This window comes from Callionymus lyra, chromosome 1 (assembly GCF_982586985.1).
Source record: "Callionymus lyra chromosome 1, fCalLyr1.hap1.1, whole genome shotgun sequence".
Taxonomy (NCBI): domain Eukaryota; kingdom Metazoa; phylum Chordata; class Actinopteri; order Syngnathiformes; family Callionymidae; genus Callionymus; species Callionymus lyra.
This window is the reverse complement of record NC_141818.1, coordinates 32914486-32928500: the sequence shown is the minus strand read 5'-3', so window position 1 is coordinate 32928500 and position 14015 is coordinate 32914486. Positions and strand designations below refer to the sequence as shown.

Sequence of the window (14015 nt, the reverse complement as noted above, 5' to 3'; positions counted from 1 at the left end):
GTTGGCTCCTCTTTTAAACCGTCAGGAGCTCGCGCGTCACTGAGACGCCTTTTCCTTCTTCCCGCCTGATTGGTCAACTGTGCACGCCTGCCCCCTACAGGAACATAACGTCGCTACTTATTGGAGGAATCCGGTTTGAAATGCATTCATTCTTTGAATTATTTTCAAGTGAATTTAATATCAGTATATATTACAAGTATAAACAACTGTACATATTTACATGAGTCAAAACACTCAATCAAGCCAAATATATTCACACACAAGAATATAAAAATTAAGCTCTTAAAAAGTTCAAAGACTGGACTTTTCTACATTTTTTTGTGTCAAAGCCTCCTCTGTAATTGTAAGAAATTAAGTTAGTCATAGTAAAACCACTTTTTAAAAATACAAGTAATTAAAAGTCATAGAATGTGGATGCACTGATATAACAAAGAAACTGTTTCTTCTATTCTTGCAAAATAACGTGTGTTATTGTTAATTTTAAATAAAGGGGTGGGTCATGTTACAAGCACATACTTAGATCTGCTTAGTTTAAATTGTATTTAAATCAATTCTGAGTTTAGGCGATTTTTGTCCGACGACTTTGTGAATGACATTCATAATGTATTTATAATTATTCATGACATGCAGAATGTATTTTCCTTGATGAAATTGTGGAAAATGATATTTACCATGATAATGAAAATATTCGTTTTGGATGTTGTTGTCAAGGTCAATAAACGCAGACAAACGTGGATTCATCTCTTTAAAGGGAGTGTGTGGCTCTTAAAAGAGCCTTTGAGTCATTTCGTTGTCGCTGATGTTTAACCTCCAAATCCGTACAAGGTGCGACCTTGTCTCTTCAGAGCGTAGACCACGTCCATGGCGGTCACGGTCTTCCTCTTAGCGTGCTCGGTGTAGGTGACGGCGTCACGGATGACATTCTCCAGGAACACCTTCAACACACCGCGAGTCTCTTCATAGATCAGGCCGGAGATACGCTTCACTCCACCACGGCGAGCCAGACGGCGGATAGCGGGTTTGGTGATTCCCTGGATGTTGTCGCGGAGAACCTTGCGATGACGCTTGGCGCCTCCTTTCCCGAGTCCTTTGCCGCCCTTCCCTCGTCCAGACATTGTAGTAGTTCGAGTGGTCAATCTTCTAATGATCAGCGACAGTAAAGCCGCTTTATTTATTCCAACTGGGCGGACGTTTTCGAAGACAGGGGGAGTGGTTTAAAAGAATATGAGCAAAACTGTAATGACGTCACTTGTTCCAGGCCTCAGCTCAACAGTAACAATGTTCGTTTTTAAGAGGGTTTTACATTATACATCAACGTCAGGCTAACATTTTTTAGTAGAAGTGGAATCTTTTAATTCACATTCATATCAATTATAGATTATACGTCTAAATGAAAATTAACTTCATGAACGTAAAAAGAGCACACATCACTTAACAAGTGCTGTGGTAATCAATTTTTTTTAAATTTTCAAATAAATGTCTCTGTTACTACGTGTTTTTTAAAAAGCGAGAGTGTGAATTTATATGACATTTTATTTAGTTTGTTGTGACAGGAGAGTAAAGTGTAGGGAAGTAACAATAGTACATTCTATTCATATTGCACTTTTTGTCATACATAACCTCAAAGAGCTACAACAGAGAGAAACAGTATTTTTTGTTAATTGTGTTAAAATAAGTGTCATATCAGGAGATACATAAATAAATACGACCTTATCAGATTCTAACAGACCAAGCGATGTAGCTAAAAACTGGCCGTGATCATTGATTTAATCTGAGACATAACAAACAAGGACTTGACTGGTTGCGGATCAAATATTTAATGTGAAACTAACTTCATCTCCTTTAATGTTGCACAAAGGACAGGCAGGAGTGATTTCAGTCTAAAATATGACCTGCTGACAACATTATAGCCCATGAGTCTATACTGGTATAACCAATATACAACTCTGATGGTCACCAAATTCACTTCACCTATGGAGTACCTTCATTTCAAGTTACTACACTCATTAGTTTTTCAAATTTTCCTCTAACTTCTTTTATATCACTATTTGTATGCAATAATATTTCACATACATTTTGTAATAGCTTTGTAATAACAACTCTGTTTTGTCATTTCTTTGTTGCTGATATTTAACCTACAAAGCCGTACAGTGTGCGACCTTGTCTCTTCAGAGCGTAGACCACGTCCATGGCGGTCACGGTCCAGTGTCCATCAGAGGTGACGAGGTGGAGATAGTTGACAACTATAGGTACCTCGGTGTGTGGCTGGACAGTAAACTGGTCCTGCAACACAGACCATGTGTATAAGAAAGTTCAGAGTAGACTGTACTTTCTGAGGAGGCTCCGATCATATAACATCTGCAGGAAACTTCTCTGAGCTGGACTCACTGGTGACAGTTGCTGAGAGGAGATCACTGGACAAATATTGTCCATCCTGGATGATGACATCATCCTCTCATCACTGTCATAAGTGAGCAGAGAAGCAGATGGAGCACGATTGATCCTTCCCAGATGCAAAACAAATAGACTCAAGGACTCATTCATTCCTCGTGCTATTAAATTGTACAATTCTGAGTTTGGGGGCAGGAGTGGAGTAAAAGTATTATGATGTTCTGTTCTATGTTAGTCTTAGTATCCTTTGTCTTTGATTGATGATCTTTAGACTTAGATTGTATCATCTTGTTCTTTCTCTTTGTTTTTGTTCTCATTTTATTTTTTGTGAATTAATAAAGTTCCATTTCAAACTCACTTTATGGAGGTCTTGCACAAAAGACAACAGGAGTCATCTCACAGTCCAAATCTCCCATTGATGAAATAGTTTGTCACGAATATACTTGAACTTTTTAATGCGTTGACTTTTCAGCCTATAATCATGCTTGTCATTTTAAAATAAACGATCAACTGAACGTGTGAATGTACCTAACAAACTAAATAAGATACAATTACAAAAGTCTCACATGAAGTGAGAGGGTAACTCGACCATCATATGGACACGTTGTGCGGTAATATTTGAACACAATATATGATAACGAAGCTCATGAGATGAAGTGAGTGGCTCTGAAAAGAACCGTTGGGTTGTAGGAGCGAGGTTTACTTGGAGCTGGTGTACTTGGTGACGGCTTTGGTGCCTTCAGACACGGCGTGCTTGGCCAGCTCACCGGGCAGCAGCAGACGCACAGCGGTCTGGATCTCCCGGGAAGAGATGGTGGAGCGCTTGTTGTAGTGAGCCAAGCGAGACGCTTCTCCGGCGATGCGCTCAAAGATGTCGTTGACGAACGAGTTCATGATGCCCATGGCCTTGGAGGAGATGCCGGTGTCGGGGTGGACCTGCTTCAGCACCTTGTACACGTAGATGGCATAACTCTCCTTCCTGGACTTCCTCCTCTTCTTGCCTCCTTTGACGGCGGTCTTGGTCACGGCTTTCTTGGAGCCCTTCTTGGGCGCAGGCTTGGTTGGTTCAGGCATGATGACGATGGTCGTTACCGAGTGACTGGCCTCCGCTCAGCGGACATTCTTATATTCGTGCTGCCGCTCCGGCGAGTGTGTGGTTTCTTTATTCTGATTGGCTGCTTTAAAAAGTGGCGGGCTGATTTGCTCCTGAACGGAGGTCGATTGTTTGAGTTCATGTGTTGTCTTAACAATGGACGTTACTTTTGTTTAAACATGGTTCAATAAAAAATTGTATGTTTCATGAAAAATCTAGTTTATAAATAAATTATTTACTCGCTTTTGTAATTATATTATAGTTATGCGTATATCGGGAAACTTCAGGCCAATGTAAGTAAGTAATTCTTATTTGTATAGCGCTTTTCTAGACCAGGGTCACAAAGCGCTTAAACAATCAAAACAATATTCAAAAAAGTATTTACTTTAAGGGTCAAGAAAAAACTGATAACACAACAGGAGTTCCAGAAAATCAAGGAAAAGCCTGAACAAATAGAATGTAGGAAAAATTATTGTTTTTATATCGAATTAAGAGATTCTAAACCTGTTGTGAAATCGCTAGTTTCGGTTATACTCTCAGAATGTATCAGAAAATTATGAATACAATCGTTTCAGTTTGATCCTCTTTTAGAAAGAGTTACGAGGCAGACGTTGACTGTGACAAAGACATACAAGTTAACGTCGACTTGTATGTCTTTGTCACAGTCAACGTCTGCCTTGTCACTTTAAACCAAGCGCCCAGCATCGCTGCAGCCTCCATTGATGAACACAAATGTCATTTTTGTTGTGCTCAAAATTCCGCTACAGCAATAATTGAAGTTGCGGGTGTTACATATTACTTGCTTATGTGCGAAATCGTGTCAAACTCAAATCCGGCCTGCCAACTTATTTTGTGAAGCCCTTCGAATAAAAAAAATTCAAACAATTTCCTGACGGAGACCTCCTGAGGGATTAATAAAGTTCTACCAAACATAAATAGATTGTTGTTCATGTTGGTGACATAAGATGAAGGGTGTCAAGGAATGTTTAAATAGATCTAAAAGAGGACTGATTTCAGAACTTTTTGCTTTTTGGAAATTCACGCAAAAATAGTTTGCGATAACAATGACTGAACTCTATAGTTGGATGTGTGTGGCTCTGAAAAGAGCCGTTGAGTTACTCGCTTTTGTTATTAAATATGCTCATAACTTGAGGCCAATGTGATCAATTAAAATGCAGGGGAACCTTCGTTTTTATATCGAATTAAGATATACAACGAGTCTTTAAATCGCTAGTTTAGATTATATTCACAGGATGGATCAGGTCCACGCGTCATTTTATCAAATTTTGCCCATATGTCATTTAATAGTAATGAGCTGTACCGAAAAAAAGCTTTTTGTAGTAAACGAGAATAGTTTGAGCTATTAACAGTGTCAGTTGCTGGCTATTGGTAAAAAACAATTTCCCAAAGGAGACCTCCTGAGGGATCAATAAAGTTTTACCTTACCTTAGTTAGTTGAAGTTTACCAAATAAAATGACAATGAGGCGAAATGAATCAATGACTGAACTCTATAGTTGGATGTGAGTGGCTCTGAAAAGAGCCGTTGAGATACAAGGATGTTGTTCCACTTTATTTCTTCGATGCCTTCTCGGTCTTCTTGGGCAGCAGGACTGCCTGGATGTTGGGCAACACTCCACCCTGAGCGATGGTCACTCCTCCGAGCAGCTTGTTGAGCTCCTCGTCGTTGCGGACAGCCAGCTGCAGGTGACGCGGGATGATTCTGGTCTTCTTGTTGTCGCGGGCGGCGTTTCCAGCCAACTCCAGGATCTCAGCGGTCAGATACTCCAGCACAGCTGCCAGGTAGACGGGAGCACCAGCGCCGACACGTTGAGCGTAGTTTCCCTTCCTCAGCAGTCTGTGGACACGACCGACTGGGAACTGGAGTCCAGCTCTGGAAGAACGGGACTTGGCCTTAGCGCGGGACTTGCCGCCGGTTTTGCCTCTGCCGCTCATGTTTGTAGATAATGTCGAGGAACGCTCGAAGTATGTTTGGAAATGTCGGACAGTCTCTCTATATATCCGTCAGTAGAGGGCGGTTCTTTCTGGCAATTCGCTCTTAAACCTTTCCTCCAATGAAAGGCTGAGTTTGCGGAGGGGTCGCTTCCAGAGGCGTGGTCCACGTTAACTGGAACTGTTCGTTTGTATGTTTTTATTGATCATATGCATGTTTAAACTGATCGATAGAAGATATGACGTAAATGACAACATATTTAGTGGTGAAGTTTCACGAAAAGTAAAAGCTTTGTGGTTCTTGAGAGGAAGTTAAGAAACACTTTTGCGAGCACCTGCTGCTTGAATTGAATCAATTGAAGTCAACCATTGAGGATATTTAGATTAATCTAGCAATTAAAAAATATATAGAAATATAAATTAAACAATAACCCTTAAATGTTTAACTTGATGTTGTGGCAGTCTATGCACAGTGGGGTTTTTTTATTTGTATTTCATGTTTATTTTACGCATATAAATTAATCTTGTGATGGAAACATTGATTAAACTATCTTACCGTCTCAATAAATAACTTTTTTGAAACATAAAAGTGAAAACAATATATATACGTTTGATTTCTCAACACATTCATTAAAATGTGTGTATATATTTTTATATATATATTTTTATTTAAAAAAATATATTTCTGCCGTAAAAATACATTAAACTTTGTTCACTTATACTTCAAATTCTGCTAAAGATGAAAATAAAGTCAGATCTTTGTCAACTATTACGTTTATTGTTTGTTTTATTATAATAAAATACATTGTGAACAAACAGCTTTTCAAGCAAATATGACATGTCATAAGTCAGTAATTAAATTATTTAAACAACCGTAAATTAGTTATTTTGCGAGAAAACAAAAAAATAAATTATAACAGATCAGCAGAAAATAAATATTTCATATTTCCACCACTTTTCTTCCAACAGTCTCACACACGTCTGCAGACTCTGGACTCATCACGCAAGTGTCATAATCTAGAAAAGAAGTGTCTCTGGACTATATAGAGAAAAGTATCTGTTTATCAGTGATTTATCGTAAGATTACGGCTCACTTGACTGCACTTAATAGACCGACTTTACAGGTGAACCTCGGTCTAAACTTGGCTCACGTCTTCATTGAATGAGTGAGTTATTGACAGCGTGTGACATGTTGAGTGACAGCTGCTCTGTAGAGGAGTTGGGTGGCTCTGAAAAGAGCCTTTAATGGAAGCAGAGGTTTGAGCGTCTACTTCTTCTTAGGAGCTGCTTTCTTGACCTTGGGTTTAACGACCTTCTTGGCAGGAGATTTCTTCACTGCTGGCTTCTTCTTCGCCGCCACCTTCTTGGGACTCTTGGCTACCACCTTCTTTGCAGCCTTCTTGGGACTCTTGGCTGCTGCTGCTTTCTTCGCTGCTGGCTTCTTTACCGCCTTCTTCGGGGACTTCTTGGCGGCTGCTGTCTTCTTCACGGCGGTCTTGGCCTTCTTGGCTGCTGCTGGTTTCTTGGCTGCTGCTGGTTTCTTGGCTGCTGCGGGTTTCTTGGCTGCTGCGGGTTTCTTGGCTTTAGGTGCAGCTTTCTTGACCTTAGGAGCTTCTTTCTTGCTCAGCTTGAAGGAGCCGGAAGCTCCGGTGCCCTTGGTCTGGACCAGAGTTCCTGCGACGACCAGCTTCTTAACAGCGGTCTTGACGCGAACGTTGTTCTTCTCCACATCGTATCCGGCGGCGGTGAGAGCCTTCTTGATGGCGGCCAGAGAGACTCCGCTGCGCTCCTGGGAGGCGGACACAGCATTGACGACCAGCTCGCTGACGCTGGGGCCAGACTTGGCGGGCTTGCTCGTCGTCTTCTTCTTCTTGGCGGCTTTGGCCGGAGCGGCGGCGGGAGCTGGAGCGACTTCTGCCATGATCTCAGATTCTCAATCTAACGGTATTCAGACTGGACTGACATGCGCGGGGAATGGGACGTATTTAAACTCAACATGAGAACCGTGGAGAGTGAAGGCGGCTGCAGCTCCACTAAGCAGCGTCTCTCTGCTCCTCTCTTGTGTTTTCTCTTCGTCTTTCAAGCTGAAAAACAACAACATGGGTGAAATAAATAGTGATTTCACTGAACATTTTTGAAAGCGGACATGTTTATTTTCCCGCTTAACAAACAAACATTTTAACTGGATTCGCAATATTTGCTGTGAATCGTTATAACTTCACCTCTTTGCTGTCCTCAGCGCTCGTACTCGCAGATATCTTCCTCGTTTTTCTCCTATAAAAGTAGTAAAATGAATAAAAACATCTTCGAACCATGTTGTTAAACTAGAGGAGTCTTCTTATCTCACATCTGAATGTCTTTAATGTGACTTTCTTCGACTTGTGTCGAAACATTTGACGTTTGATTCAAGTAGCAAACACACACTTACAGGCGCCGCTGAATGTCACTTGAATCTCTGTTTGCTGCTCGAGTACACATGTTTTCTAAATGCAAAAATAGAATTAGACAATCCCGTGTCAATAATTCAAATCTTTTCATGCTGCTTTAATACACCGATTTAATATACAGATACATTTCGCTCTCTGTCATTTAACAATCTTAAATTCCACTCTGAAATTTGATTTTAAAAGACAAAGTATTTTAAGAAAACTTATTAGACCACTGAGGACAGGAGACTACTTGATTGTATACATTATTAAATAACCAAATATTCTGACCTCTGAAAGTGAGACCTAACTTTGTTCTGTTTAGCAGAAGTGGAGCTTCAAATATATTCCACATAATAGTTATTGTAATCATCCAAACTTCTTTGAGGATCTATTGATGTTCAATTGTAAGCCTGCTTTGTCCTATTACTTCTTTTGACTAGATTTGTCAAGTTTATTTATCTATAGTGACAGCAAGAAAATAACTTCAAACCATTTTAAGGTATAGGCATCTTCTTGTCACAATGTCTTTAATGTGATTTTTCACAACTTATGTTGAAACATTTGTCATTTGATTCAAGTATCAAACACACACACAAGCGCCGCTTAATGTCACTTGACTCACCTGCTGTTTGATTACACGACACATTGTTTTCTAAATACAAAAAATAAAATCTAATAGTTAACAATTCAAATAAACTACATTATAGAAAAGCGCTCTTCAAATATTACTTATATTATTCTTTCTCTCAGACCCAAAACATAGCTTTTGCAAATCTCTTCTACTTTTTAAATTACTTGATGAAATTAGTTTCAGAAACTGTTGTAACAAGATAGAAAAGTCATAAAACTGTTCATGTTGACACATGTCAAAATAAAACCAAAGTAATTCCCAATATTAAAAGGTTAATATAATCCACATATATACATTATACATATATATATATATATATATATATATACATACATATATATACATTATACATGTACATATATATACATATACATATATATATACATATATATACATATACATATATATACATATACATATATATATACATATATATACATATATACATATATATATATATTCATAGTTTACAAACAATACAAAAATAAATGTTTTTGTCTGATTAAATTAAAATGTGCATGTTGCCTAAGGTTGATGTTCAGGACAAGGAATTGTTTGTCTCAACAGTACAGAATAAAATGGTCAAACACAGAAAAAAAAAAAAAAAAAAACAGAACCAAACATCAAGGCAGCCACTCTATAGTGCCTAAAGTTGTTTTATGCCACTTTTATTTTGATAGTTCTCAAAAGCCTCAAATGTGATCTAAGACCACTGAACACATTATCTTGACATGTTAAGAGTCAAGTAAACAAAAATAGATAAATGTGATTCTCACATGAAAAGAAAGTTTGAGTCAAGACGCTTGATATTTCTTGTAGCCTTCAGAGCTGCTCTTGTTCACACAAAGAATGTGTTGTGAGAATGTTGTCGCAGGACACATGCCAGGTGCTTGCCAATGCAGAGATGCATGAGTTAGCAATATGTAGTAGAGGGTCAGCAGTCGATGCGAGAGAATTTGAATTGATGTTCAGATCCCACAATCAATAAAATTATATAATAATGTTTAAGAACAAAGATTAATTAAGTTTTGATTTTAAATGAACTTCGAATAATTAGTGTTAAAACATGAGCTCGTTATTTGAAGTGTGTGGCTCTGAAAAGAGCCGTTGTGATCTGAGCCGAGGTGCTGGTTTAAGCTCTCTCTCCGCGGATGCGACGAGCCAGCTGGATGTCTTTAGGCATGATGGTGACCCTCTTGGCGTGGATGGCGCACAGGTTGGTGTCCTCGAACAGACCCACCAGGTAGGCCTCGCTGGACTCCTGCAGAGCCATGACGGCGGAGCTCTGGAAGCGCAGGTCGGTCTTGAAGTCCTGAGCGATCTCACGGACCAGACGCTGGAACGGAAGCTTGCGGATGAGCAACTCGGTGGACTTCTGGTAGCGACGGATCTCTCTCAGGGCGACGGTGCCGGGCCTGTAACGATGAGGCTTCTTGACGCCACCGGTGGCCGGTGCGCTTTTACGCGCAGCCTTGGTGGCCAGCTGCTTCCTGGGAGCTTTTCCTCCGGTGGACTTACGAGCGGTCTGCTTGGTTCTTGCCATTGTGGTAGAGTTGTCTTCCTCAACAGAGAAGTGTGAGCGAGAGCAGCGTTGGCTCCTCTTTTAAACCGTCAGGAGCTCGCTCGTCACTGAGACGCCTTTTCCTTCTTCCCGCCTGATTGGTCAACTGTGCACGCCTGCCCCCTACAGGAACATAACGTCGCTACTTATTGGAGGAATCCGGTTTGAAATGCATTCATTCTTTGAATTATTTTCAAGTGAATTTAATATCAGTATATATTACAAGTATAAACAACTGTACATATTTACATGAGTCAAAACACTCAATCAAGCCAAATATATTCACACACAAGAATATAAAAATTAAGCTCTTAAAAAGTTCAAAGACTGGACTTTTCTACATTTTTTTGTGTCAAAGCCTCCTCTGTAATTGTAAGAAATTAAGTTAGTCATAGTAAAACCACTTTTTAAAAATACAAGTAATTAAAAGTCATAGAATGTGGATGCACTGATATAACAAAGAAACTGTTTCTTCTATTCTTGCAAAATAACGTGTGTTATTGTTAATTTTAAATAAAGGGGTGGGTCATGTTACAAGCACATACTTAGATCTGCTTAGTTTAAATTGTATTTAAATCAATTCTGAGTTTAGGCGATTTTTGTCCGACGACTTTGTGAATGACATTCATAATGTATTTATAATTATTCATGACATGCAGAATGTATTTTCCTTGATGAAATTGTGGAAAATGATATTTACCATGATAATGAAAATATTCGTTTTGGATGTTGTTGTCAAGGTCAATAAACGCAGACAAACGTGGATTCATCTCTTTAAAGGGAGTGTGTGGCTCTTAAAAGAGCCTTTGAGTCATTTCGTTGTCGCTGATGTTTAACCTCCAAATCCGTACAAGGTGCGACCTTGTCTCTTCAGAGCGTAGACCACGTCCATGGCGGTCACGGTCTTCCTCTTAGCGTGCTCGGTGTAGGTGACGGCGTCACGGATGACATTCTCCAGGAACACCTTCAACACACCGCGAGTCTCTTCATAGATCAGGCCGGAGATACGCTTCACTCCACCACGGCGAGCCAGACGGCGGATAGCGGGTTTGGTGATTCCCTGGATGTTGTCGCGGAGAACCTTGCGATGACGCTTGGCGCCTCCTTTCCCGAGTCCTTTGCCGCCCTTCCCTCGTCCAGACATTGTAGTAGTTCGAGTGGTCAATCTTCTAATGATCAGCGACAGTAAAGCCGCTTTATTTATTCCAACTGGGCGGACGTTTTCGAAGACAGGGGGAGTGGTTTAAAAGAATATGAGCAAAACTGTAATGACGTCACTTGTTCCAGGCCTCAGCTCAACAGTAACAATGTTCGTTTTTAAGAGGGTTTTACATTATACATCAACGTCAGGCTAACATTTTTTAGTAGAAGTGGAATCTTTTAATTCACATTCATATCAATTATAGATTATACGTCTAAATGAAAATTAACTTCATGAACGTAAAAAGAGCACACATCACTTAACAAGTGCTGTGGTAATCAATTTTTTTTTAATTTTCAAATAAATGTCTCTGTTACTACGTGTTTTTTAAAAAGCGAGAGTGTGAATTTATATGACATTTTATTTAGTTTGTTGTGACAGGAGAGTAAAGTGTAGGGAAGTAACAATAGTACATTCTATTCATATTGCACTTTTTGTCATACATAACCTCAAAGAGCTACAACAGAGAGAAACAGTATTTTTTGTTAATTGTGTTAAAATAAGTGTCATATCAGGAGATACATAAATAAATATGACCTTATCAGATCCTAACAGACCAAGCGATGTAGCTAAAAACTGGCCGTGATCATTGATTTAATCTGAGACATAACAAACAAGGACTTGACTGGTTGCGGATCAAATATTTAATGTGAAACTAACTTCATCTCCTTTAATGTTGCACAAAGGACAGGCAGGAGTGATTTCAGTCTAAAATATGACCTGCTGACAACATTATAGCCCATGAGTCTGTACTGGTATAACCAATATACAACTCTGATGGTCACCAAATTCACTTCACCTATGGAGTACCTTCATTTCAAGTTACTACACTCATTAGTTTTTCAAATTTTCCTCTAACTTCTTTTATATCACTATTTGTATGCAATAATATTTCACATACATTTTGTAATAGCTTTGTAATAACAACTCTGTTTTGTCATTTCTTTGTTGCTGATATTTAACCTACAAAGCCGCACAGTGTGCGACCTTGTCTCTTCAGAGCGTAGACCACGTCCATGGCGGTCACGGTCCAGTGTCCATCAGAGGTGACGAGGTGGAGATAGTTGACAACTATAGGTACCTCGGTGTGTGGCTGGACAGTAAACTGGTCCTGCAACACAGACCATGTGTATAAGAAAGTTCAGAGTAGACTGTACTTTCTGAGGAGGCTCCGATCATATAACATCTGCAGGAAACTTCTCTGAGCTGGACTCACTGGTGACAGTTGCTGAGAGGAGATCACTGGACAAATATTGTCCATCCTGGATGATGACATCATCCTCTCATCACTGTCATAAGTGAGCAGAGAAGCAGATGGAGCACGATTGATCCTTCCCAGATGCAAAACAAATAGACTCAAGGACTCATTCATTCCTCGTGCTATTAAATTGTACAATTCTGAGTTTGGGGGCAGGAGTGGAGTAAAAGTATTATGATGTTCTGTTCTATGTTAGTCTTAGTATCCTTTGTCTTTGATTGATGATCTTTAGACTTAGATTGTATCATCTTGTTCTCTTTGTTTTTGTTCTCATTTTATTTTTTGTGAATTAATAAAGTTCCATTTCAAACTCACTTTATGGAGGTCTTGCACAAAAGACAACACATATAAGTGAAAACAATATATATACGTTTGATTTCTCAACACATTCATTAAAATGTGTGTATATATTTGTATATATATATTTTTATTTTAAAAAAAATATTTCTGCCGTAAAAATACATGAAACTTTGTTCACTTATACTTCAAATTCTGCTAAAGATGAAAATAAAGTCAGATCTTTGTCAACTATTACGTTTATTGTTTGTTTTATTATAATAAAATACATTGTGAACAAACAGCTTTTCAAGCAAATATGACATGTCATAAGTCAGTAATTAAATTATTTAAAAACCGTAAATTAGTTATTTTGCGAGAAAACAAAAAAATAAACGGGAAATTATAACAGATCAGCAGAAAATAAATATTTCATATTTCCACCACTTTTCTTCCAACAGTCTCACACACGTCTGCAGACTCTGGACTCATCACGCAAGTGTCATAATCTAGAAAAGAAGTGTCTCTGGACTATATAGAGAAAAGTATCTCTTTATCAGTGATTTATCGTAAGATTACGGCTCACTTGACTGCACTTAATAGACCGACTTTACAGGTGAACCTCGGTCTAAACTTGGCTCACGTCTTCATTGAATGAATGAGTTATTGACAGCGTGTGACATGTTGAGTGACAGCTGCTCTGTAGAGGAGTTGGGTGGCTCTGAAAAGAGCCTTTAATGGAAGCAGAGGTTTGAGCATCTACTTCTTCTTAGGAGCTGCTTTCTTGACCTTGGGTTTAACGACCTTCTTGGCAGGAGATTTCTTCACTGCTGGCTTCTTCTTCGCCGCCACCTTCTTGGGACTCTTGGCTACCACCTTCTTTGCAGCCTTCTTGGGACTCTTGGCTGCTGCTGCTTTCTTCGCTGCTGGCTTCTTTACCGCCTTCTTCGGGGACTTCTTGGCGGCTGCTGTCTTCTTCACGGCGGTCTTGGCCTTCTTGGCTGCTGCGGGTTTCTTGGCTTTAGGTGCAGCTTTCTTGACCTTAGGAGTTTCTTTCTTGCTCAGCTTGAAGGAGCCGGAAGCTCCGGTGCCCTTGGTCTGGACCAGAGTTCCTGCGACGACCAGCTTCTTAACAGCGGTCTTGACGCGAACGTTGTTCTTCTCCACATCGTATCCGGCGGCGGTGAGAGCCTTCTTGATGGCGGCCAGAGAGACTCCGCTGCG

General features: G+C 39.6%; 6 protein-coding genes and 1 pseudogene across 7 annotated transcripts; all 7 read right to left on the bottom strand.

Annotated features, from left to right (window-relative positions):
• Positions 1-803: 803 nt before the first annotated feature.
• On the bottom strand, positions 804-1120 carry LOC148089119 (histone H4). Its single transcript, XM_087803785.1, has one exon. It carries the CDS (start codon positions 1113-1115, stop codon positions 804-806), a length of 312 nt encoding a protein of 103 aa, XP_087659911.1. The 5' UTR covers positions 1116-1120.
• Positions 1121-3083: 1963 nt separating this feature from the next.
• On the bottom strand, positions 3084-3468 carry LOC148089118 (histone H2B-like). The gene has a single exon (XM_087803750.1). It carries the CDS (start codon positions 3463-3465, stop codon positions 3091-3093), a length of 375 nt encoding a protein of 124 aa, XP_087659876.1. The 5' UTR covers positions 3466-3468; the 3' UTR covers positions 3084-3090.
• Positions 3469-5054: 1586 nt separating this feature from the next.
• LOC148089117 (histone H2A-like) lies at positions 5055-5438 on the bottom strand. Its single transcript, XM_087803700.1, has one exon. The coding sequence runs from the start codon at positions 5436-5438 to the stop codon at positions 5055-5057; it is 384 nt and encodes a 127-aa protein (XP_087659826.1).
• A 1264-nt stretch (positions 5439-6702) lies between these two features.
• LOC148089116 (histone H1-like) lies at positions 6703-7358 on the bottom strand. Of its 2 annotated transcripts, XM_087803542.1 has the most exons (2): positions 6820-7358; positions 6703-6750 (listed from the first exon to the last, which is right to left on the bottom strand). In XM_087803542.1, exons 1-2 carry the CDS (start codon positions 7354-7356, stop codon positions 6703-6705), a joined length of 585 nt encoding a protein of 194 aa, XP_087659668.1. In that variant the 5' UTR covers positions 7357-7358. The 2 variants fall into 2 exon arrangements, with proteins under 2 accessions (XP_087659668.1, XP_087659658.1); XM_087803532.1 differs by having other exon boundaries at positions 6703-7358.
• A 2205-nt stretch (positions 7359-9563) lies between these two features.
• LOC148089115 (histone H3) lies at positions 9564-10038 on the bottom strand. The gene has a single exon (XM_087803175.1). The coding sequence runs from the start codon at positions 10036-10038 to the stop codon at positions 9628-9630; it is 411 nt and encodes a 136-aa protein (XP_087659301.1). The 3' UTR covers positions 9564-9627.
• An 850-nt stretch (positions 10039-10888) lies between these two features.
• Positions 10889-11205, bottom strand: LOC148089114 (histone H4). The gene has a single exon (XM_087803159.1). It carries the CDS (start codon positions 11198-11200, stop codon positions 10889-10891), a length of 312 nt encoding a protein of 103 aa, XP_087659285.1. The 5' UTR covers positions 11201-11205.
• Positions 11206-13550: 2345 nt separating this feature from the next.
• Positions 13551-14015, bottom strand: part of LOC148089113 (histone H1 pseudogene) — a 602-nt pseudogene continuing 137 nt past the window's right edge.

Coding starts and splice junctions, on each gene's coding strand:
- LOC148089119 (XM_087803785.1), bottom strand. CDS start 1,115: ATGTCTGGACGAGGGAAGGGCGGCAAAGGACTCGGGAAAGGAGGCGCC.
- LOC148089118 (XM_087803750.1), bottom strand. CDS start 3,465: ATGCCTGAACCAACCAAGCCTGCGCCCAAGAAGGGCTCCAAGAAAGCC.
- LOC148089117 (XM_087803700.1), bottom strand. CDS start 5,438: ATGAGCGGCAGAGGCAAAACCGGCGGCAAGTCCCGCGCTAAGGCCAAG.
- LOC148089116 (XM_087803532.1), bottom strand. CDS start 7,356: ATGGCAGAAGTCGCTCCAGCTCCCGCCGCCGCTCCGGCCAAAGCCGCC.
- LOC148089115 (XM_087803175.1), bottom strand. CDS start 10,038: ATGGCAAGAACCAAGCAGACCGCTCGTAAGTCCACCGGAGGAAAAGCT.
- LOC148089114 (XM_087803159.1), bottom strand. CDS start 11,200: ATGTCTGGACGAGGGAAGGGCGGCAAAGGACTCGGGAAAGGAGGCGCC.